Below are 25,210 nucleotides of genomic sequence, written 5' to 3'. Positions count from 1 at the left end.
TTATTTAATAACCATTACCTGATCCTCTTCCTCTTCCTCCTCCTCCTCTTCCTCCTCATCTTGACTGTCTTCATCCTCATTGCTACCACTGGAGTCTTCCTCCTGTGTGTGCTCCTCATCCTCTGGCTCCAAGATGTTCATGGAGTCTTAAACAGCAAACAAAGGAGTGCAGGAGTTAAAAACTTAAATAAAATCTCCCAGTATAGAACAGGCATAGTGATATACCATTATATTAGCCAGGTAGGGCTGTCAGCTGGGCTTAGAAACTAAACTTTTACCTAAAATATTACCAAAATTCCAATTAAAATAGAATTTAAGTTTAAGTTAGAAAAAAGTCTTTAAGTCAAATTTTAAATTGACATTGTGTCCTCAAGAGGGTGCAATGAATACATATAAACCATAGAGCACCATTCAATTATTGCCAAGAACATTGTTGAACATTTAAAAAAAAAAAAAAAAAAAAGACCACTCCATTTTAAACAAATATTTATTGAATAAATAAAAATAAAGTAAAACGAGGGGGGAAAAAAACACTTAAATACTGGTGCCACTGTTTGCGAGTACCCAAGACTCAAGCTTAATAATAAGAGCAATACTACAGTGTTTTTCATTCATTCCGGTTGTATGTACTGTGGTAATATTTCCAGACAGCAGTGCTATTTGGCGGTGAAGCGGCTTAGACTATGAGCCCGGGGCTGTTCAAACAGACGGAGCACAATAGAATGGAACAGAACGTGAGGATCTTTAGACACACATTTCTAAATTGCACTCCTGACAAAGCATTTCAAAATACAATGCTTAATCTGAAAAATGCTGATAAGAGAGCAAGACACAACGGACAATGAACTCCACCTGAGGGACTCTTCACAATGCAGTTTACCATTTGACTTTCTATGCAAACACGCACTATACAATTGTCTTAAAATGTCCTGTTGTTTATTCAGCATCTCATGCAGGAGCGCTGTGTTTTGTAAATGATGTGTCAAGTAAAAATAACTTCAACCTTTAAAATGTATTTCGAGACACCCGCTTTTGGTTAAACTGTATTTGTTTAACTTTTATTTTGAGCAAAAATGTGATCAGGTCTGAATTCAACATCTGTGCTTGGCATACATCTAAAACTCAAATGCTCCTAATTTTTATTTTTTTTATGAATATTAACATTTTGTTAATGGCTGATGATTGACCACTTTGGACTAAGCCATTAGCTTTCCCTTGTGTCAGTTCCAGTGTATCCTATTCCAATAGATAACGCACACATTTACATCCAATATTTATATTCCAATATGACTAAATGCACATCTCAACTGGTTTCATTAAACTGCAATAGCCTTCATTACATACGTACATATCAGCCATATGCCAATCCGCTCCCTAGTTTCGCCATCAGTCATTGAAAAACCTGAATCGGTCGACTACTAAACAGACATTTTTGAGTTGCAAATCTAAACGAGTTTGGATTGGTTTTTTCCATGTCTATTAGATACACCTCAGATTTGCTTCCAACTGTAAATACAGATGAGTTTCACATCCTACCTTCTCTGTTGGCCTGCAGGGTTGAGGCCTGACTCATATTGGAAGGTGCTTCATCCATCAGAACATCCTCCTGAGACTCATCCTCTCCAGATCGACCCACTATTTGAAAGTAAAACCAATCAAAAACACATTTCCAACGTTGTATTACTTCCATTTTTGACCATGAATCAAATAAACCACAAACCGATGATGGCGCTATTGACAGTCCCTGCATCTCTCTCTAAAAGTTCATCTATTAAATCCACCAACTCATTCTCCACCTACAAACACATATGAATAAACATATATTTGAGTTAAACAGCAGGAGGATTTTCACATTACTCTATTGAGAACATTTTCACAAACGTATATGTTTCCAACCTGCATGGCCTGAGTGCTTAGCACCTCAGGTTGTCCAGCAATGACCACAGTGTCTCCCTCGGTTTCACCATCCATCAGGTCTGCATCCGTGGCTTGACCACGGTTACGATTCTCAACTGGCTCTGCCTCACCTACCCCTATGTAGATAATATTAGCCATTAGACACAGATACAGTTGCCTTATGGAGCTATACATCTAAATGATTAATGATGAGTTACCCTGATCCTGTGTGTTGCTGTTGCTGTCCCTGACAGTGCCATTTTCTGTCTTGTTCTTGCTGGATGCCCCTTTACCCCCAAAAAGGCTGCTGGGCTGGTTCACAATTCGTGACAGAGTCTCCAAAGGCTTAAGAGCAGCATTTACTGTGTTTGCCATGTTGGGACTATAGTAAACCAAGCAAAGCAATAAGAAACATTGTTTTAAGTGAGAAAAAGTATACAAAAATAAAATAAAAAAAAAAACTTTAAAAATAAATAATCCGTACAATAAAACAAAATGAAAGAAAAAGCCAATAGACTTAATTTTCATCCATTTTATAGTATATAAATACCTAAATTTAACAATACCATGAAATTCAAATTTTAGTTGTGGCTTTTAGTCCATGTCTATACTTTAAGGCTATGTTAATAATATAATCTTAAATGTTGACAAAATTAACATCCCCTTCCCTAACACCACTTGCCTCTGACTAGCAATAACAAGTAGCAAATAATGGTTTATGGCTGTGGTGTAAGCTTATGCTTATTTAATTTTTTTAAAGAGACAAATCCTTCAATATGTCCAACCCAAATTCCTGTTTTAAAAGTAAATACATAAAACACAGGAAAACTGTGCAGTCAAGCCATTACATGAGGTCTTGTTGCCATAACTTCCATAGGGAGACTGTGAGGTGCTACCTAGATAGATCAAGGCTGTGAGGCACACGGGCAAGGTCATTAACAAGGCCTTTCTTCAAGAAGAGGCGGATGATATTGTTCATTCCGTTATGCTGGGTCTTGGCTGTGGCTGTGCTGTAAAAGCTGGAGGTGGAAGGACACGACTCCATGATGGTGCTGATGATGCACATCACTGCCTGCAAGCTGCAAAGAGAGAAATCAATGTTCACTTTTGTTTCACCTCTGATTTCATCATTGTAATCATGAATAAGTGTGATTTATAGTATAGCAACTAGTGGGCTAGAACTACCGGGCATGTTTCTCTGTGCCTTCTGCCATTCCCAAAGCCCGACTCAGAGCAGCTTTAACCTCATTGACCAGGGCCGCCTGGGCATCTGTACCCGTGCCTGATGCAGCGAGGCTGGCCAGGAAAAGACGTGCAAGGGCAGGGGTGTCCTTGTCCTCTGAGTTCTGAGTGTGTGGGAGCAAGTGGTCCAGAACAAATGCCAGCACACTGCAATCCTATACACATGGTCAAAAATTTTACAATACCTGATAAATGAAGTTTGCAGTTAAAACAACTTCAGACTGCACATGCACTACAACAATGCACAGTTTCTGAAAGTCAAGGCAACTTTGTCAGGAGAAAACAAGAACTTTCACAATGCCTATAAAAAGTATTGACTTACCTTTAAGTTTTATTTACAAGTTTTGTGTTTTATTGTCTTAGCACATTCAGGGTTCCCACACTTTAAGGCACAATTTTCCAGGACATTTCATGCACCCAACAAGTGCAATATTTAAGCAAAATCACATGCGTCCACTCTTTTATTTGGTGTTTTTTTTATGGTAGTTTCTCAGCTCTAGATAAGCAGTTTACTCCATGGCCCAGTGTGATTATTAATCCCTGTAAAGCTGTGATTTAATAAATAAATATATAGTCTGTATTATGTTTAAACATAAGAACAAACAGATGTTTGGTTTAATTTTCCTACAGTATTTAAACTGCTGAACATGACTTTTATCAGAAAAGACAACACTAGTCTAATAATAATTTTGAGTTGAAAAACTGGGAGCCGAGGTTGCGCTGTTGCGCTGACGAGTCGCTTCATAGACTTCATATTTGGCTGAGCTGACGCGAGTTATGTGAAAGCCCCTCAACGTGTATAAACATCAGTCACTTTTAAACATTAATAGCTCTTCTGCCCTTTTCTCTCTATGATGAACAAGGTAGATTCCCTCGCCGATGCTGAAGTAAACAAACAACATGCCCCTCTCATTCAGTCGGCCGGTACAAGTACCAGGTCATTCAGTTTGTTTATGAATGAGAAGATATGATTGGCTGCTGCTGTAATCAATCATGAGGGTGTAAGTGCCCTTAACCGTTAACGTTGTTTCACAATTCGCAGCCGCCGCCGGCAGTTTGTGTATTTGACTCCTATTCTCGACCGTTACCACGTACGAATGCATGTAACGAAAACCTTGCTAGAAAAACAGTCAAACGGTTTTATTATACCAAAATGTTTTCCTGGACAAATAATTATTTTCAAGGACATTTTAGGTATTTTTCTAATATTCCATGACTGGAAAACTGCATTGCAAAATTCCAGGTTTTCCAGTACACGAGGGGAACCCTGGACACTGAACCACAGGGGACTAAATTTGTTATTTTTGCCACTGATAAAAAAAAAAAAAAAACCTTAAATAAAAGATAAAACTGAAAACACTGGCAATTTCAACAAACATTTGTTTGTTTACATATATTTACCACAAATAACAAAAACTTGAAACAGTCCAAGAGGGTGAATACGTTTTAAAGGTAATCAAATCTATAAACAAACAGGCTCAATTCTTAAAGAAGCTGTATTAGAAAAGTGCTGAATTTGACAAGACACACTTAATGTTAATGCAGCTTTTGTGGCAAGTCAACTCAAATATAACCCACCTCCTTAATGAGCTCTGATTGGCCAGCTGTGTAGTTGTAAGAGGTGATGAGTGTGGCAATGCCAACGTAGGAGCGCACCAGCTCTGCCAGCAGTCTCAGGATGGTAGAGGTGGGCATCAGGGGTTTGCTGGCCTTCGCTTTTGCTGCTCGGCTCTCCTCTGAAGAAGCTCCCTTCTCTCCCTCCTGTTCCTTCTTTTCGTCACGCATTTCCTCAGGCGTAGAGGCTAGGGACAGAGAGAGAACAATAAGGGCAAAATAAGTCAAGGGCAAGTAAAGGAACCAACAAAAGTAAGAAATGTGGTCAGTGCGGATAAAGAGATCAGTGATTGAAGGGAATGGGAGGAGAGAGAGAGAGTGTGTGTGTTCAAACCTTCTCCTTGTGGAGTTCCAGACTGTGAAGATTCTGCAACAGCACCATCTGCAGCAAAAACCTGAGCCTGAAAGAGTATAATTAACACCCACAAGTCACAAGTTAATGCAAGTCCCACACTACAGTCCATTATAGTTCACATACATCTGGGGCTACTAAGTTTTTCATACATGAGCAATGTGTCATGTGGCATGAGTTACATTAAAGTTGAAGTATGAGCAATAACAATATTGATGTTTGCCTTAGCAAGCACCACAAATTTCTGCAGTCTATGTACAGTGCATTCAGAAAGTATTCAGACCTTTTGAAAAAAAAAATTTAAATAGACTTGAGACAGGCTTGTTTTGTTTACGAGAATCTATACAAGATAATATTCAGTTTTACAACATGAATGCTGCTCAGATTGAATAGTTTGTTGAAGAACGACAACAAAGGGTAATTCTTTCAGGCGAGATCTCATGTAAACAATAGACAATATATCAATATCTCAGATTTATCACTTTTATGGACAAAAATTGCTATTGGATGTTTTTCAATGAACGCATGTCATCGACAGTTAACTATGTGTGGCGAAGTGGATTCATCTGGCAATCGTGTTTTCATAAAGGTATGAAGTCCCGTTTTGATATTGCATGTTTTCATTTGTACTCCTGGAACAAATAACTAAATTGCTGTTTCTGAAGCATTGCTATCGTGAAACAGAGATCGGATATCAATGTTGAACCCTTAGACCTTTTAAAAGATGTATAATTTGTTAACATTAATTATGTTTATAGACAGTAAATTATATATTAAAATGTAAGCAGAGTGACGTCACTTCCGCGTGCAGGGTTTTTGCGTATAACAGGTTAAATAAAAAGAAAATTCACATTAATCTACAGCATAACCCATAATGACAATGCAAAAACCAGATTTTTGCAAACTTTGCAAATTTATTAAAAAGAAAACTGAAATATCACTTTGACATATGTTTTCAGACCCTTAACTCAGTACTTTTGGCAGCGATTACAGCCTCAGGTAATTTTGGGTGAGATGCGACAAGTTTTGCACACATGAATTTGGGGATTTTCTACCATTCTTCTCAGCAGATCTTCTCAAGCTCTGTCAGGTTGGATGGGAAGTGTCGGTCGACAGCCATTTTCAGGTCTCTCCAGAGACATTCGATTGGGTTCAAGTCCAGGCTCTGGCTGGTTCACTCAAGGACATTCACAGAGTTGTCCCTAAGCCACTATTGCATTGTCTTGGCTGTGTGCTTAGGGTCAATGTCCTTTTGGAAAAGTGAACCTTTGGCCTAGTCTGAAGTCCTGAGCACTCTGGACCAGGTTTTCATGAAGGATATCTCTATTTTGCTACATTCAGCTTTCCTTCAACCCTGACCAGTCCCCCAGTCCCTGCCACTGAAAAACACCCCCACAGCATGATCCTATCACTTCCATGCTTCAGCGTTGGGATGGTATTGTGCAGGTGATGATCGGTGCCTGGTTTCCTCCAGAAATGATGCTTGAAATTTAGACCAAAGAGTTCTATCTTTGTTTCATCAGACCAGAGAATCTTGTTTCTCACAGTCAGTCCTTTAGGTGCTTTTTTGCAAATTCCAAGCAGGCTTTTATGTGTCTGGCACTGAGGAGAGGCTTCCATCTGGCCACTCAGCCATAAAGACCAGATTGGTGGAGTGTTGCAGTGATGGTTGCCTTCTGCAAGTTTATCCCATCTCCAAACATCTCTGGAGCTCAACGAGAGTGACCATAAGTGTCTTGGTCACCTCTCTTATCAAGGCACTTCTCTCCTGATTGTGTAGTTTGGCCGGGTGGCCAGCTCTACAAAGAGCCCTGGTTGTTCCAAACTTCTTCCATTTACGACTTATGGAGGCCAATTTGCTCTTGGGAACCTTCAATGCAACCAAATTTTTTTGAAGCCTTCCCAAGATCTGTGCCTCGACACTATCCTGTCTCTGAGCTCTGCAGGCAGTTCCTTTGAGCTCATGACTTGAGTTCTGCTCTGATATGCATTTTCAGATGTGAGACCTTATATAGACAGCTGTGCGTGCCTTTCCAAATCATGTCCAATCATTATATTTGCCACAGGTGTACTCCAATCAAAGTGTAGAAGCATCTCAAATATGATCCAGAGAAATGGGATGCACCTGAGCTAAATGTCATAGCAAAGAGTCTGAATACTTATGTCAATGTGATATTTCAGTTTTTTCTTTTTAATAAATTTGCCAAAGTTATCAGGTTTTTGCTTTGTCATTGTGATATGGAGTGTAGATTGATGTGATTTTTTTTTTTTAAAGCATTTTAGCATAAGGCTGCAGCGTAACAAAATGTGAAAAAATAAGCGGTCTGAATACTTTCTGAACACACTGTATATTGATAATACACCAAAACAACTTACAATATGATAAAATTAAATAACACAAATTACATCTATAAAACAAACATTGTACACACTGTATATACATATAGACTCTTACATTTATGTGGAAGGCAGACTGTGAGTCAAAGTCACTGCCCTGTCTGGTGAGTCTGTACTGCTGGTAGACATCATCCCCAACATCCTGCAAGATCTGACACAGGTCCTGACTCCCCGGTACTGCTGCTACCCGCTCATCTCCTTTTTCTGCTACACATAAAATGAAGAGAGAAATCCATTGAGAAAAGTTTATGAGAGATTAAATATAGCTGGATAGATCTGGATACAAGCACATTTCTGACAGCTGACTGTCTCTTACCCTCCTCTGGTGCGTGATATGCTGCTAGGGCATTTAGCATGTCATAGATGACCTCTTTAATCGTCTCTGGTATGGATGGCAATGGAGACAGCTTAACGGGTGTGGTCTTCACCAACTGCACAGCATTAGGACCCTTTATTCTGAAGTTCTCAAACTCATCATCAGAGGCTGAATAATGGACAGAGAAAGTAACAAATGTTAACAGGTTTACAAATAACAGTACATTATCTTGATATATGGGAAATTTAGTGGCATACCAGACCCAGCGCCTCTCGGGGCCGGAAGAGCAATTCGGATACAACCCTTGGCAGTTTCTGTAAAGCACTCTGGGTTGCGGCAGGCCGCTGGGCCAAGAACACGCAAGATGTAATTGATTTCCCTGGAGCCCAGACTACCTGACACCACACCCGAAGTAGTGCTTCCTGCACCACTAGTGACTGCAGACCGCACTACCTGAGAAAAGACAGGAGAAAAACAATAAAAACCAGAAGAAAAAAGAAAAGAAAAAAAAAAAACACAGAAAAATGTTTAATAAAAGTGTTCTTTATTGGCCAGGCCAGAAAAAAATTATCCTTTGTCGAGCCCTGCTTATACTAATGAAAAATGTAGCCTTCAGGTGAAAAAAACAGCACCTTCTCCATCGTATGACGCAGTGTGGCTGGGTCCTCTATGATATGTCGAAAGAGAAGCGTGACCAGTGGGGTGAAGCCATTGAACCCAGAGCTCAGCGTGAGATTCAGGATCATGCGTGTGCTCTTAAGCTCAGCAAACATCATGGCGTAATGGTGCGTGCGTGTGAGACGCAGACAGAGCCGCAAGGTAGCGTGCAAAGTGTCTGGGTCCACAGGAACGCTAATCATGCTGACACAGGCTCGGATCAAAATGGTGATCATCTCCTCCGTCAGACCCTGCACAACAATGATGCTGAAAATAGAGGGGTCCTGAAGAGTGGAGGGAGCTGATGTGTTTGAATCCTTCTGCTCCGACTCCTCTTTAGGGGGTGCCATTTCCACAGCCACAGATGTGGGATCTAAAGAAGCAGGGAGGAAAAACTTAAAACTCCTGAACAACCTAAAACATTCTAATGAATTCAATTTGATTGTAAGAGCATATTGAAAGTAGAATAACTTGAAAGTAGTATTATCTGAAAGAAAAAATACAGAAACTTATTGAAAAAGTAGCACAAGATTAATGGTGCTTTATCTGTAAAAAGGGCTTTTTGTGTCCTCACCTATGTCTGTCTGTGTTTCCTCAGTCTTGGCTCTCTGTTCTCCCTCCTCTCTCTCAGTATCAGTGACACTTCCCGATTTAGAGGACTTGGGAATTCGCGGCACCCTCTGCACAGTCAACATAACTGGACGTCTATTCCCAGTCTCCTCATTCACCTGAAGATGAGAGAGAGACAAGAGCAAGATCTGTTACTCGTGATTCTTGGTTACTGGCATTTCTGAACTAATTTTCATTTCCATCTGATCCACAGCAGTATGTCCTCTGTGCAAGAACAGTTTATAGCTATTACCTGCACCATGGTGTTGAATTGGACAGTGTATCTCCTTCGGCCAGCAGTGAAGCGGACACTGGTCTCTCCCGCCCTCCAGGCAGAGTCTATTGTACTGTTGTTACTAGCGCTATAGCTGCACCAGCGGCCAGAACGGTCATCAAACCAGCGCCAGTTATTCCCATTAGGCTGCAGGTACTAAGATGAAAAAGAAAATTGTCACATATTCAGTATCTCCACTGTCATTTTCACAGCAGATTGCCTTTACACATCATTTGGCACCAACCTTGTTCATCTGGGCTCTTCGTTTGGATGAAACAGCCATTTTCTCATAGAAGTCAATAAGCAGGAGCACAGGGGTTATCCATCTAAAGAAAAAACACAACAGGGTTATGTTAAAGGGGATATATCATGGAAAACTAATTTCATGACCATTAAAAATAAGAGTTTGATCTGCTAGCACATCATTAAGGTCCCGGCCCCCACCCATACAGCATGTGTATGAAAACTGCATAAGCACAAAAATGTTGTTTAACATTCAAAAATAAATGTGTAGTACATGGTCCAATATACAACATAATTCCCCCATCTAAATGCTTTTAACAAGCTTGAGTGAGCAGTGCTGATGTGCTTTCTAAGAATGCACACAGAGTTAACTCAGTGACTTATCAGTCAGGCAGGCAGGGGAAGGACAGCAACTCACTTGGGTGTCTGGATGTCCTTCTGCTCTTTGGCAGCCTGCAGACAGGGCTGTACCACCTCCAACAACTTAATCAGCACAGTCAAGACGCCACTGCTCTCCACCACACGCGCACATGAGAGTTTCAGCTCCTGTGGCACAAAGCAAGACACACTTCCATCAGAGGGATACAGTAGGCATATTTACCAGTGACGTGCGGTGATGTCTTAAAGAGGCTAGGCACGGAGTTATGAAAGCCAGATTACCTGATTGTTTAAGATAATACGTAATAACAATGAACGTTACGCACAAGCGCAGCATATCAAGAAATGTACAAATCAGGATGTATATAGTGTGTACTCTCTCTCTCTCTCTCTCTCTCTCTCTCACACACACACACCCACGCGTAAACAGTGAACGTTACGCACAAGCGCGGCATATCAAGAAATGTACAAATCAGGATGTATATCGTGTATTCTCTCTCTCTCTCTCTCTCTCTCTCTCTCTCTCTCTCTCTCTCACGCACACACACACACAAGCGCACAGCCACATAGCCAATCTTTTCTTACATACCAATCAGTTTGAAATGATCGGATAATTTTTTGGGCCCTTTTGCTGTACTAGTCCATCTAAGGCTGGCGTAGCCCTCCCTCTTGCAATTAACTCCTATTTGGAATTAAAATCGAGCTTGGAAAAATTTCTTAATTCCGTGATTACGGCTGGTGCTGTCATTTTGAATTTTGCGGGGATTAGGCATGTACGCTAGCTGTGGTGTAATGACGTTAGCTACGCAAATGTCCAGGAATATCTTGATTTTAATTGGTCCATGTCTGATACGTAACGGAGATGATTACGGGCATAACATATTTACGTCAAAAGGCACAGCAGATTTGTGCTTTTTGCCGTACGTGTTAAAGAATACAGGATCGAAGTGCGCATGCGCAACATGGGTTTTCCGCTTGTCGTCTGCAATGAATGGACCGTAAAAGCACTGCTTATTCTACCATTTGTTTTTAGTTGATTATGCGTAACTGCTACATTTGTCATCATAACGTCTAAACAATTGGAATAACACACATATTGCATATATAAATCACAAGAATAAAAAGTAAAAATATAAATACAAGTTTATTATTTAATAAACATTTTATTTTTGAATTTTGGCAGGGTAGGCAGTGCCTAGTTTACCTACCCAGACCGCACGTCAGTGATATTTACTTCAGCAGAGCTGGGATGAGATCTTCCTGTTCTTTTAGAGGTGTGTGTATAAATATAAAACAATAATTATATAATAAACATTGTTGAAGCAGCTGACTGTGGAAGACTGTGTACCTCAAAGAGCAGTGTGAGCAGCAGGATGCGGGTGGCCAGGTTGGAAGCCTGGGGGAGAGTTGCCATCTGTCTTGTCCACTCAGACACAGTCTTGGTGTCACTAGTGGTCAGTGGCACGGCAGCCTTTATCAACACGTCGGCGGCCTCCCACACCTTTGTAAACACAAAAACACATACGGCTGAGGATAGCTTCTAAAGCACACTATGACTGCATCTCAAAACTTAGTTATCTACCTAAACAGCATTTTTGGGCAACATGTGCACATTCAAGTGCTTAGTTCGACATTTATTTATTTGTGAAATGTTCTTTATATGGTCAAGTTTAAGTAGAGTGCTTGAAACCCCTTTAGCCATGCATATACTCAATATACATCATGGCACTGAGTGCCATATTGCCTTCCCACATTATAATAAATAAAGGAGACAACTTTTCAATAAACTTAAATTAAGCAAATTAATTTAGTACCATCTTCTTTATATCCTGCATTTAAGCACAAGTGGAATGCTGTACTGACCAATCAGCATCCAGAATGAGATCAATCCATTTTAAAGATATAAATTGAGTAACTCTTGGTAATTATGACTAGGGATGCCACGGTATGGGTTTTTGTCAGTTAGATTACCATCAGAGACAAAACGTTAGTTACACATGTAACTGTGGTTCTGTGAATTCCGGATGACCGCCAGAGGCAGTATTAAACACTACTGGATTATCGCAGCGCCAGCCAGATAGGTCGAGATAATATACCAACAAAGTCACATAGTGACGTATGCTGAGCCCTGGGGGTTATAAACCGCAGCCGCTCAGCACTCTGCCTCGGTATAACTTTCTCGCGCATTCCGAGTGACCAAGAACTCTGGCGGTCATCCGGAACTCACAGAACCACAGTTAAGGCCGCTCCTGAAGAACTGCAGAACTCACAGCATGATGAGCAGCAACGTTGACCTTATAAAACCTGGCAAACGTGCATGGGGAAGCCCAGGTAGCGGCAGTGCAGATGTCTGCTAATGAAACTCCTCTAAAAACAGCCCATGAAGATGAGATGGCCCTAGTGGAATGGCAAGTTAGCCCCCGGGCAATGGTTGCCTTGCTGCCTTGTAAGCCAGTATTATAGTTTCCACTATCCAGTTTGACAACCTCTGCTTCGAAACTGGAGCACCTTTCTTCACACCACCATAGCAGACAAATAACTGGTCTGACTGTCTAAATTGAGCAGTAGTGTCCACATAACACTTCAAGGCGCAAACAGGACACAAAAGTTGAGCACTTGAACCAGACCCTGAAGAAGTCTGAAAAGAGGCCAGTTCAATGTGCTGGTTAATGAACTGAGGAAGAAGGACTTTTGGAAGAAAAGAATTGGGTCGTAGGACCACCCCGGAGTCATCCGGCAACCAACGCAAGCACAATTCGCTAACAGACAGTGCGTGCAACTCACTGACTCGTTTCGCAGAAGCAATAGCCAACAAAAAGGCAGTCTTCAAGGTTAAACATTTCACGTCAATGCTTTGCAAGGGCTCAAACTGGGATGAGCAAAGGAATGCAAGCACGAGTGGCAAATCCCACACGTGAAAGTGAGGATTCCGTTCAGACTTAAGACGGCGTGCACCCTTCAGAAAACTGCAGACAAGACTGTGAGATCCAAGAGAAGATCTGTCGTGTGGAAAAAGCCCTAGCATTGGAGATTGTGTGAATAACCGCAGGATTACAATCTTCCAGAGAAGGATTTAACCCAATGGCCAGACCCAAAGCTGCAGGCAAGCTGGATCTGGGTGCCAGACGCTGGCCTCCAGTTGGGACAGGAGGTCCTTCCTGGGGGGAAGCTTCCATGGATTGCCTGACAGAAGTCTTAGCAACAAAGGAAACCATGGTCTGGCTGGCCATCGTGGTGCCACGAATAGTACTCTGTGCTTGCACAGGGAGATCCTGTGTAATGCCTCCCATAACAGAGGGATAGGTGGGAACGCATATAGTAGGCAGTTCGGCCATTCGTGAGACAGTGCATCCTGGCCCAAGGGGCTGGACACTTCTGTCCTTGCGAACCATAGACGACAGTGAATGGTCATCTCCGAAGCAAAAAGATCTACCTCTGCTCTTCCAAATCGAAGCCAGATCTCCTGCACAACATCTGGATGAAGTCTCCATTCTCCTGGATGTACCAGATCCCTGGAAAGAGCGTCCGCTGTCTGGCTGCATGCTCCTGAAATATGGAGCTGCCCTCAGTGAAGCGAGTCGCGGCTGGCACCATGTCAGGATCTCGTGCGTAAGCTGTAGAGACCTGCGGGATTTCGTGCCGCCCTGGTGGTTTAGATGGAACACTGTTGAGGTATTGTTGGACCGAACGAGAACATGGCGGCCTGCCAGGACTGGCATGAAATACTTTAATGCCATGAACACTGCACGTAGTTCCAGAAGGTTGATATGTTCTGTTGTCTGGGTCGGTGTCCAGTGCATGCAAATACCCCTCTGGTTCCATGTTGCCCCCCACCCTGTGAGGGAAGCATCGGTCATGACCAACTCCTGTCGAGAGGGAACCACACCCAGGGGCACTCCTGTCTTCAACAACTCCACCTGCCTCCACCACCTCAATGCCCGTAAGCAACGGTGAGAATTTACAATCAGTCGATGGCGATGTTTGGTGGGATCTAGTTGCAAACTGTTGTTCCACAACTGAAGTGGTCTGAGGTGGAGTAAACCTAGGGGAATCACCACTGTAGCAGCAGTTAACATCCCTATTAGTCATAGGACTACCTGGTACTGTAAAGAGACACCCGGGCGAAAGCGAGCCAAGAGTTGTAGAATGTTCGTCACACGTTCTTGAGACAGGGAGGCAGACATTAGGCGGTAATTCAGGGTTATTCCTATGAACATAGTGGTCTGTGTTGGATTCAGACTGCTCTTTTTCTCATTCACAGAAAACCCCAACTTCTGCACATGTCTCAAAAGCAGTCTGGAGTCTTGCACATTCTGCTGTTTTGTGGGTGCACAAAGCCAGTCATCCAGATAAGGCATAATACGCATACCTCTCATCCAAAGAGGAGACAGAGCTGCTCTCACACACCTAGTGAAGACACGAGGAGCAAGAGAAAGACCGAAAGGTAGAACCTTGAACTGGTAGGCTTGACTCAGGAAACTGAAACGCAGAAACTTTCTGTGATGAACAGCAATTGGGATGTGAAAGTATGCATCTTTCAGGTCGACACTTACAAACCAATCGTCTGCTGCCACAGACCGAAGAACGTCAGCTGTGTGCAGCATTCGAAAAGGACCTTCAGGAACAAATTCAGATGACTCAAATCGAGAATTGGGCGGAAACCACCGTCCTTCTTCGGAACAAGAAAATATGTTGAATAAAACCCCTCTTCCTGAACCAGGGGATGAACTTTTTCTATGGCTCCCTTCTGTAACAGTGAACGAATTTCCAGAGAGAGGGCCATTGAACAAACTGCATTTTTGACAACCGTAGGAACGATTCTTGAAAATCTGGGAGGCCGGCGTCGGAACTGTAGAGTATATCCCCTGTTCAGAGTCGTCAAAACCCAAGGGTCTGCGGTGTTGGTCCTCCAGTACTCTATCTGTTCTACTGAAAAATGATCGACCGCCGGTCTCAGGCTTTATGTGTGCGACTTTTAGTGGTCGGGGCGCTGACGGGTCCTCCTGGCAAATGCCGATGAGGTGGCCGAAAAACTCTAGCGTTCTCAGTAGCCCGAGGCCTTTGAGGGGGCTGTGACTGAGGAATAGCGTGCTGGCGGAAATATGGCTCCGGTGTGGCATAGCGATGTCGGGTCTGACCTGCTGGCATCCTAAAGGTAGGGTTGTGCTGTACCTGCATCAGTTGACGAGTGGCCTCAGACAGCTTTACCCACTTTTCCAAAAGTTCCAGAACATCAGGACCAAAAAGATGCCCGGGAACGAATGGAAGATCTCTCAAGGTTTTCTTGCAGTCCTCAGGTAGCCGTGCTTGGGAAAGCCACACTTGGCGGCGGGCTGCCAGAAGCGTGGCTGCAAGACTACCCAGCTCGCGGGTTACGTGGCCCGTTGCCAAAAGAGCCGTTTGCAGAAACTGTGAAATTGAGGGATCAACATTTGCTGGTTCTAGCGTACTGGTAGCAGCAAGTAGTAACTGACAGATTGTGTTTTCTGCACGAGTTATGTAAGCAACAGACTCGTATGCCTTTTTCAGTAATGAATCCGTGCGACCACACTGCGCACTGGGACATCGCACATTCCCTCGTAGAGCCTCATCAGGAGACCCCACCAAAGCTGCAACAGGCTGCTCTATTTCTGGAGCACGACTCACCCAATGGAATCTGCTTCAGCCATAGATGCTAACGTCTGAGCAATCTTTGAGCGCCATTTAGGCAGACCAGAACCAGTGAGGGCATTTGAAAACTCGGCCACAAAATCTTTACATGGTGGCATGGCAAAAGAAGTCGCAGCTGTGGCCTGCCTGGAAAAGACATTGGTTTGGGCAGATTGGACAGGTGACGAGTCCTAGACGAGAAAGAGCCATTCGAAACACAGCCAAAGTATCATCAGAAGAGGGCTGGGCCTGTCCAGATGACTGGACTGACCCCCCACTCGACCCCTCCGTTGCTGGAAAACCAGCAAAAACATCCTGAGGTGATGGTTGCGCCGCAACATCCACAGCATTCCCATGATCATGAAAAAAAGAATCAGAAGCAATCGTATCGTAGAAAGCACATCCAAGTCAGAATGATGTGAAAAATTAGGGGAATCAAGTGACTCTTCCCCAGTTCCACGATTCAGAACATTCTCATCCTCCTGTGTCATCTTCACAGGTGTAGCAGATGTGACAGGCTGAAGCGAGTGAAGCAGACGTTTCAGCTCCGCCATCTCTGAAGAAAGTACAGAAACAGTCTTAGAGAGTGAATTTTCCTCCAAACACGGATGTTCATCACTTCGCGATGTGACCCTCCTCTTAGATGGGAGGGGAGCGTCGGCTGCAGCAGACGCCCTGCGCTTCTGAGTGCTAGAAGGGGCTACATCCAACTGCCCGAGTTTCACCGTTGAATTGGGGTCTAACTCAGCAAGACTGAGCCACCATTCCGACATAGGTAAAAGACTGCAGTGCAGACACGGGTCCGTGAGAGCCTCTCTCAGATGTTGAACACCCAAACACGACGGGCAGATGTTATGACCGTCGTCCGGGAGGAGATATTAGGGCACAGCTTACTAGTCAGTGGGAAACCAGTGGCAATCGAGCTGTGAGCCAAAGTTACTCACCAATAACACCTTCGGATAGAACCGTAAGGTTTAATTCAAGCAGAATGATCGTAACGAAGCAGAATACAAGAAAATAATAATTATATAATTCCTGCGGGTGAACAGACAGGAAATGTCAAAAAATATCTTACAAAAAAGATGGATTGAACCAAGGGGTGCAGAGATTCACATAAGTTCGAGGAAAAAAGTTCAGAACTACTGAATGAATGATGAAAATGTCAACGGGAGACTATTAACTTATAGCGCAGAAAACACCAGCCACCGGATAGCACCGAGGCGCACAGAGTGATACCGCCGAAAAAGAATGAAAACTCACCAAAATGCAGCTAAAAACACTTCAAATCCATTGAAGTGGCGTAGATGCGCACTGACACAGCTTGTGAGGACGATATCTCACTGCTCTTGTAAGCTGCACTTGACAGCGCAATATATCACTTAGGTAAACAACCTATCTCAACCAGGCGAGAAAGCGAAAGAGGCAGAGTGCTGAGCGGCTGTGGTTTATAACCCCCAGGGCTCAGCATACATCACTATGTGACTTTGTTGGTATATTCTCTCGATCTATCTGGCTGGCGCTGCGATAATCCAGTAGTGTTTATACTGCCTCTGGCGGTCAGTAGGAATGAAACAGAAGCATGAAATCTAGAATATCCGAGAATATCATTATTTTGATTATTAGATTTGTGTTATACAAAAGTAATATATTTCTGTCCCATTTACTTCATCTTCACCTGGGGGCTTTTATTTTGACACCGAAATTACTGTTGTATTTCACAGTTTACAATGTTCTGCATTTCCTGAAAAGCTGTAAATATCCTCCTTTTCTGTTATTCTGTGCCGCTTTTGCATATTTGTATAATAACTTGTAACTTTTACAAATGTTTGGAATTGCATGAACGCTTGAACCTGCAATACTTTGATTTCAGAGGGCCGCCAATGTGCATGCACACATATCAGCGCGTGGTTTGTTCTGAATCCAAGTTTTTGTTCTGAAATTAAGTTTTACAATGTTACTTTTCTTCCGATTTACTTTAAAATATGGTTGTATTTGAGGGGCTGCTGATATCAGCCAATCAAAACAGTGGCCGTTAATGTTGAAGTTAAAAGAGACAGTGGAGCCAAAACTGAGCATTTCAGACAGAAGGCCAGAGACAGGGTATAAAATTATTATATATTAATAAATTGACTGTTGGAGCAAAAAACCTTAATAAAATTATAAGTGGAACTCAGGGAAGATTATAAATTATATTTATATATAAAATTATATATACATAAAATGTCATAACCCCTTTAATAGTAAAAACCAAAAACTCAATCATGATTCCAATGTGGAAATGATGAAGGCTGCTGTACTGACCTGATTGACCACCTGTCTAAGGATGAGGTCTCTGTATTCAGCACCGTTTCTTTTGATGGCGGTCATAAGCAGGTCACAGAGGCGGTAGACAGTGTCTGGCAGCTCGTCCAGCAGGTGGAAGCAGCCAGGCAGCATAGAGTCTGTGAAGGTATGTAGCTCTGTGGTGTCCAGAGGCTCAGCTTCCAGGAAGCGCTCCAGACACCGTGCCTCTTCCTCTTCTACCCGCTCCCTCGCTCTCCTCTCCTCTTCCTCACGCCGGCGAGCTGCTTCCTGTGGACACAAAGCAACAGGGTTGTCACTCGTGAGTCTACTGAGTGACCAGAGAACATCTGTCTAAGATGTGAAGTAGACAGGTGAGATAAGACCTATACTGTGCTACTCCATTATTCCTGCTTCGGTGTGAAAGTAAAAGGATTGTTTGTGTGCCCACCTCAGGTGAGTCTGAGTGCTGCTCCATGCTAACTTCTTGACCTAGAGACATGGCAATTGCCCGCATCATCTGGTCTTCTTCAGACATGGTGAACTCCTACAGAAACAAAGCTCACAGTGACTACACTAGCTCATACCTATGCCTGAACAGAATCTGTGCCTACACAATCAAAAACAAAGTTCTACAACATTCCCAAACACCTTGGGTGTGTTTAAAACAATTTTGGCACACTCCGTTCAACTTATTATAACATACTTAGATCCTTTCTCAGAATTTCAGATTTTTCCCTTAAAATCAGCACAGATAAAGTGAAAAAGTATGGAGATTCCTTTAGGGCCTACTTGTGTGTTTCCTGTCTAGTGTGTGTGCGTGCAAGGAGATTTGCTAAGAGATTAGAATAAGACTATGTTAGGCTCCTACCCTGACAGCTGCGCTGAGCAGAGGAGGAGGGTGCGTGAGCAGGTACTCTGTGGCCTGTTCCATAGTGCTGGTGTTCAGCAGAGATTCCAGTGCATGCTCTCTGGAGAAGCCCATGTCCATTAGCTGTAAAGGAGGCAAAAGACAATCTCATTTGACAATACTGGTTCATTTGATAGTTACAACAAAGAACTTAAAAGGAAAATCTCACCAAAAAAAATTCATCATCAATGTGGCAGATTTTCTACTGTGGAACACAAATTAATAATCTTTATGGATCTTTATCAAACAACAACAGTTTCCAGTGACCATGGGCTGTCAACACTATAAAAGCACCATACAAATAGTCTAATGATGTGGGTGCTATTTTCCACAGCAATATGAATAAAAACATTGGTATTGTGTCTTCAAACATCATGACATCAAACAAGCACCATAGGTGCCACATTTGATTTGAGAGGTGCCACAGAAAGGAAGAACATTGATGAAAAACAGTATATATAAAAAAAAAAAAAAAAAAAAAAAGCATGGTCAATTCAAAACAAAATGCTGTTCTATAACTAGGGATGTGCCAGACTAGTCGACTAAATGGTACTGATGCTGCTTGTCAACACTGGACACTGGTTAATATTTCCCCCTCACTAAACTGATCAACATTTTTTCACATTTACGTTTGGCTTTATATATAAAATGTTTTATATAGCCTGCGCTTAAATTACTGTCATATTAATGTCACATATTTTAAATAAAATTAATAACATTGAAACATTTAATTATTTAAAAAAAGAGGATATCTGGAGCAGATAAAAAGTTTAATTTCACCTCAGGCTGCGTGTGCTTCCCTCTCTCTCACTTGCGACACAAACAGGAAAATGTCCTCTCGCTAGACAAACAAGGAAAGTCCCTATGGATGTTTTCACATTTCTGTCTTTAAATCTGTGCACGCTTGTATGTTATTTTTCCACTGTGCAGGCTTTTTCAAGCGCAGGATAGCAGCTTCATGTGAGTCGAATTTTGCACATCAAAAAATGTATTACTGTTTTAGGCTAGGTATAGCATTTTTTTTAATCTGCCGATTAGGGACAAGGCTATTTTCAACAAGCTGTCGACTACTTAACGGGTTAAAATATACTTTATTCTGTGTGCACGTCATGTTTAGAATACATTAGGTTTATTGTAGGCTACATCACAGGCCTATTTATCTATCCTATAGCTACATCTTTTTTTCACATCGTAACTGTGTTATTGGTTAATGTTCTTTTCCAAACAGCTGTCATATTAGATCAATGGCTATTGCACGACAACAAATATGTTCAGATTCAATAACAGTGTAACATAAAAAAAAAAAATTCTGGTTCCTGGGAAGTGTTATTTCCTGTCTCAAAAGTATAGAAAATGGCTATTATTCCCCACAAACTTTGCTTTTGTGACCAAGACAGTGATATTTTGAAATTTACTTATTTTCCAGAAGATTCCAGACAGATTCAGTGCGGAGTAAACTTGGAGTAACTTTCTAGAACATTCCAGTAATATAAATAAGCCCACCAGTTCAGTTTAGTTCCAGCTGCCTAAGTGGATACATATCAAGACCTTGCTGGACAACTTGAAGTATGATGAGTATGGCTGGGAGGTCATAGAAGACTTAAAAATGGTGGCATTCCTGATGGGTCTCCAAGGCAGTTTTACCAAGTTTCCCTGCTATCTTTGCCTTTTGGACAGCAGGAACACCAAGGTGCACTACCACATTTGGGACTGGCTACAACGGACCAAGTTCTCTGTGGGAAGGAACAATGTCAAGTGGGAGCCACTGCTTTGTTGCAGTGGTTCGGGGCTTCCTGGGCAAAGGTCAAAGCCGGTGTCTTTGTCGGACCACAGATAAAGAAGATCCTGGAGTGCAAAATACGCGCGACGATTCGTCGGACCCAAAACAAAGATGGCGACTGGCGAGTAGTAGCAACACGAGTGGCTCCTCAGACTATCAGAAGTGCAAGGCGGCATGCACTCGTTCCTCTAAAGTATGGGAATTCTTTAATTTAAAAGGAAACAATTCCGTGATATGTCGTCTTTGCAAAATGGAGATGGCCTTCCATTCTAGCACCACGGCAATGCACCAACATCTGAAGAGGCGCCACCCGGGAGCAGCTGCAGATGACAGAGCACCGTAAGTTTTTTTTCAACTCCCCACTTTGTACTCGATGTTGGAGTAGGCTAGAATACGTTGTCGACACCTAAAGTTTTCGCTTATAGCTATTAATAATGCGCTTATAGCTATGAATGTCTTGAAAAATACAGAGGACACTAGGGTTGTGCCGATGGACGATGGCTGACCAACATCACGATGTAGAGCCACCATCGTGATGCCACGCCCCCTTTTGCGAGTCTTGCTAGTGTGACTCACTAATCCTAGTCTCTTCTATAGTTAACCTAAAAACTTTGCAGGGATTGCTCTGTAAATTAAATTGAGAATATAACTAATGCATATATGCTATTTTAAATACTGTAGTATATACCAGAGACGTGACGTGTTAGTCTGTGAAAATACCGTGTCAGGCAGGCTACACAAATATTGATCTTGACATTGTTAGCTTCTTGTCTTTTTTTTTTTTACATGTCTTACACTGTACTTTTAGATTAAAATATTTTATGTTGTAGGCTACAAGAAAATAGCCTTTATTAATTAATTATTAGTAGTTGTAGTGTCTCAGAAAATCTTGCTCATTGTCACATAGCTCTTGTATACACTGAAGCGGCAGTGATAAACCCAGACCAGCAAACGTCAAATAACTTTTGTCTGGTTAATACTTTTAAAGAAAAATTTCCTTGGCCATAAATCCATAATGTCAAATCAAATGAAAGAAACAAGGTGAATATGAATAACACCCATTTATTAAAACATAGAAGAACAAGAAAACGGGAACAACACTCAGACCGAAACTCGGCATTAACATTTCACTTATAATTAGCAGCACAATTAACTTCAGCACAGGCTACAAAATAAATTATGTTATTGAAATATTGTAAAGTGGTCATATGAACTACACAAATTAACGTTTAAAAAATAATATGCAAAATCGAATAGCTCTGCAACGGATGGCGAAAAATGCGTAAAGAAGTCTAATATCTTTCACCATAGACCATGTTTAAATTTCGATGTTTCTGGCCAGAAATACCAACATATTCACTTTATCTGGTTTTAATAAGCTGCGGATTGGAGTAACTACACTACCCGCTGTGCTGAAGACCCGCTCTGATGGAGTACTGGTAGCACATATGCACAGATATTTCCGTGCTAATCTTGCCATGAACGGAAACCTTTTGTCGTTCGTTTTCCACCAAGTCAGCGGGTCCTCTTCCCCATCAATGGCCATTTCCTGCAGGTACATGGTCATTTCTGCCTCGACCTTTTGCTCATCAGTGAGTAAAATAATGAAATTATAGTTTTTAAGTGGAAAATAGTATTTATGTAAAGAGATATATTAAAATAAAAAGTGCACAACTCTTCTTAAGTGAAAGCTAAAAAAAAAAATGCTTCACGTGTCGTGCAACCTACTGATAAAGCGCCGACGAGTCATTAGTTGGGTTAGTAAAATAACGAAATTATAATTTTTCATATAATTTTTGAAAATTATATGAAATTATATAACCCCGATATCATCGTCCATCGCGATGTTTTACTGTCAACATCGTCAACTGCCAATTTAGGGGACATCGGCCAACCCTAGAGGACAATGACAACGCGCTGACAGACAGGACCAAGCAGGTAACATTTAATAAAGTCTCAACTTTCAAATTTGGTCATTCAAAGAAAATTAAACCATAAATAGGCCTACTATTTTGTGGCTCTTTAATGTGTCGTGACAGATTGCCTCAGTTAAAGCTGCTCGTGAACCGATCATCTTTTCCTTGGTTAATTTATAGCATCAAATAGGCTAAACATGAATGTAGCCTACATCAGAAGGACTGTTGTTTTAACTGCGGAAAGATGTCAGTACAGTAGCCTACAATCCATTATTCAAATTCAAATCCACCGACGTTAATCTTCTCTCTCCTGACTACTTTGTCGGACAAAAATGGCGTATTATGATTGATTGATCAGATCGCCAGTCAATCAAACTCCCGGCAAATGTTTTTCTTTTTTTTACAAAAAACCCCCGATGAAACCGGTATTACCGGTGTTGTCACAAGTCGATTAATCGAAATCGAATCGGACTGGAAAAAAATGAATCGTTAGATTAATCGATGCATCGAAAAAATAAATCGCTAGATTAATCATTTAAAAAATAATCGTTTATCCCAGCCCTAATTCGGCAGCACTGACCCAAGTCATGTGACATCCCCTCAACGTGCAGAAACAATAGTCAATTTTACATATTAATAGATCTTCCGTCCTTTTCTCTCCATGATGAACAAGGTAGACTCACATGCCGATGCTGAAGTAAATTAACAACATGCCCCTCTCATTCAGTCGGTCGGTACAAGTATCAGGTCATTCAGTTTATGAATGAGAAGTTTCACGAATGCCGCTTCTTTCTTTGCATGCGCCGCTGAAGCAAGGCACGCGATTGGTCGTAGCTGTAACCAATCAAGAGATCTGCCTCGGTTGCACCACGATTGCCAAGCTCACGATTGGCTGATGCTATACTCAATCATGAGGGTGTAAGCGCCCTTAACTGCTGACGTTGTTTCACAATGTGCAGCCGCCAGAAGTGAAAAAAAAAAAAAAAACTATAAAAATTTGTGTATTTGACTCCTATTCCGAGTCAGATCTTTACCATGTTTTTGTGCTTGTAACGGAAACTTTGCTATCAACAGTCAAATGGTTATATTAATATTTTCCAGGACATGTATTTTTCTAATTTTCCATGACCGGAAAACCACATTGCAAAATTCCAGGTTTTCCAGGATGCGTGGGAACCCTGATGTCACAAATAAATGACCGTAGTAGTGGAATTTAGTGTCGGATTTGGAATAGATGAAGTATTTTAAATTGTTTTCTGAAAGTTGGTTTCTTTTTACCAGTCGACTTCAAAATTTTCATTTAAACGTCAGTGAACTTAGTCGTTCTATACATCCCTATCCATAGCTCCAGAAAACTTGGAATATAGCCCAGTCTTATAGACTACCATTATAGATCTGCCAATCTTGGAAATTTGTTTTGAGTACCATCAGTGTGACGGGGCACGGGTTTGATAACATACCATGTTTTGCTCATCAGGACATTGTTCTGTGCACATCGCGAGTGAAAGAGAGAAGCATGAAATCATCCTCCAGATAAAGGCTTATTAAATAATTGTGTTAATAATTATTTTTTAAGTAATGATAAAAACAATATAACGCAATGTGTAAATAAAATTGTGTGAATTCAATATTAACAGACTAGTTAACTATTATTTCCAATGCCAACTAGCAGCAGCTGTACCATTTAGTCGACTCACACATCTCACACATCCCTAATTTACATATGTAAAAAACAATTATGTTGTGATGTAAAACACTGTCAATGAGAAATGAGTAAAACCCAAGTTTGAGTTCAGGATTTACATTTTGTTTAAAAACTAAAAATCGGCTATATATTCACACATCCTGAAAGGCAAAATGAAAAATGTAGCCTATTCAATTAAAAAATATCTAGAAATGTAGGCCTTCCTAGATAGCTAAATTATTACCTGAAGCTCCTTGATGGCTAATATCAAACATGAGTTCATTGATGTTATTAAATGAGTCTGCTTTTTTATTCCATCAGTTACTCCTGGTATGTAGGGTCCTACCTATTTAACGCTCAAATATTTAGTAGTGCGTAAATTGTGACAGTGCCCATTTACGCCACAACTAGACTAAGTTGTAACTTGCGCAAAGCTGGTGCAACCGGCCCCAGGTGAACAAGCAAGCTAGCTTGCAAATTACTTAGCTTTAGGATAAAGCAGTTCGTAAAACATGCTTTGTTTATTTACTATATTTGTTATACATTATTTATACAATATGTTTTTACATTATACATTTTTTAAAGTGTACAAGTGCAGATTGGTCAAGTGTTCAATAAATGTTTTTGGTGAGAAATTTTGTCTATCTTAAGTAATTATTTGTGTTACATTTTATCTTTCAAATAAAAGGGTCAAATAAGAGGTTAAAAACAAGCACATATTGGCCAAAATAAATCGGCAGCATTTATCGGCCATCGGCCGACCCGGATTTCAAAAGATCGGCATCGGCCTGAAAAAACCCACATCGGTCGACCTCTAGTCATAATCCAACCAAAACTAGGACAATACTCATATTTACTGTATGTCTGTCTTTAATTTCTTCATTCTGCCAAAAAAAAAACACTTACTACAGTACAGTAAAACCATGGTAAATTTTCATAAGCGCTGATTTATAAACAATTCTCATTACAAATCAGGGGAAATGTTTGCACATCTTGCGGTCAAGTTAACGTTA

At 41.4% G+C, this 25,210-nt stretch overlaps 1 protein-coding gene across 8 annotated transcripts in view; it reads right to left on the bottom strand.

The window, feature by feature from the left end:
- Window positions 1-25,210, bottom strand: part of LOC127628477 (E3 ubiquitin-protein ligase HUWE1-like) — a 79,978-nt gene that overhangs the window by 35,974 nt on the left and 18,794 nt on the right. For 6 of the 8 annotated variants that reach the window (XM_052105237.1, XM_052105230.1, XM_052105234.1 and 3 more), the window contains exons 33-53: window positions 18,779-18,901; window positions 18,359-18,454; window positions 17,929-18,198; window positions 11,327-11,479; window positions 10,019-10,146; window positions 9,602-9,683; window positions 9,337-9,513; window positions 9,049-9,202; window positions 8,450-8,847; window positions 8,075-8,270; window positions 7,818-7,985; window positions 7,560-7,708; window positions 5,087-5,153; window positions 4,717-4,940; window positions 3,082-3,293; window positions 2,793-2,975; window positions 2,115-2,278; window positions 1,897-2,033; window positions 1,721-1,796; window positions 1,537-1,635; window positions 19-146 (exon numbers count right to left, since the gene is read on the bottom strand). In XM_052105237.1, coding sequence (XP_051961197.1) covers window positions 19-146; window positions 1,537-1,635; window positions 1,721-1,796; window positions 1,897-2,033; window positions 2,115-2,278; window positions 2,793-2,975; window positions 3,082-3,293; window positions 4,717-4,940; window positions 5,087-5,153; window positions 7,560-7,708; window positions 7,818-7,985; window positions 8,075-8,270; window positions 8,450-8,847; window positions 9,049-9,202; window positions 9,337-9,513; window positions 9,602-9,683; window positions 10,019-10,146; window positions 11,327-11,479; window positions 17,929-18,198; window positions 18,359-18,454; window positions 18,779-18,901 — 3,384 coding nt within the window. The remainder of the gene's footprint in view (window positions 1-18; window positions 147-1,536; window positions 1,636-1,720; window positions 1,797-1,896; window positions 2,034-2,114; window positions 2,279-2,792; window positions 2,976-3,081; window positions 3,294-4,716; window positions 4,941-5,086; window positions 5,154-7,559; window positions 7,709-7,817; window positions 7,986-8,074; window positions 8,271-8,449; window positions 8,848-9,048; window positions 9,203-9,336; window positions 9,514-9,601; window positions 9,684-10,018; window positions 10,147-11,326; window positions 11,480-17,928; window positions 18,199-18,358; window positions 18,455-18,778; window positions 18,902-25,210) is intronic. The other 2 variants (XM_052105232.1, XM_052105235.1) reach the window with 2 other exon arrangements.

This window comes from Xyrauchen texanus, chromosome 35, assembly GCF_025860055.1.
Source record: "Xyrauchen texanus isolate HMW12.3.18 chromosome 35, RBS_HiC_50CHRs, whole genome shotgun sequence".
Lineage (NCBI taxonomy): Eukaryota > Metazoa > Chordata > Actinopteri > Cypriniformes > Catostomidae > Xyrauchen > Xyrauchen texanus.
Note: the sequence above shows the minus strand (reverse complement) of the source record. Positions and strands in the feature narration are given on the sequence as shown.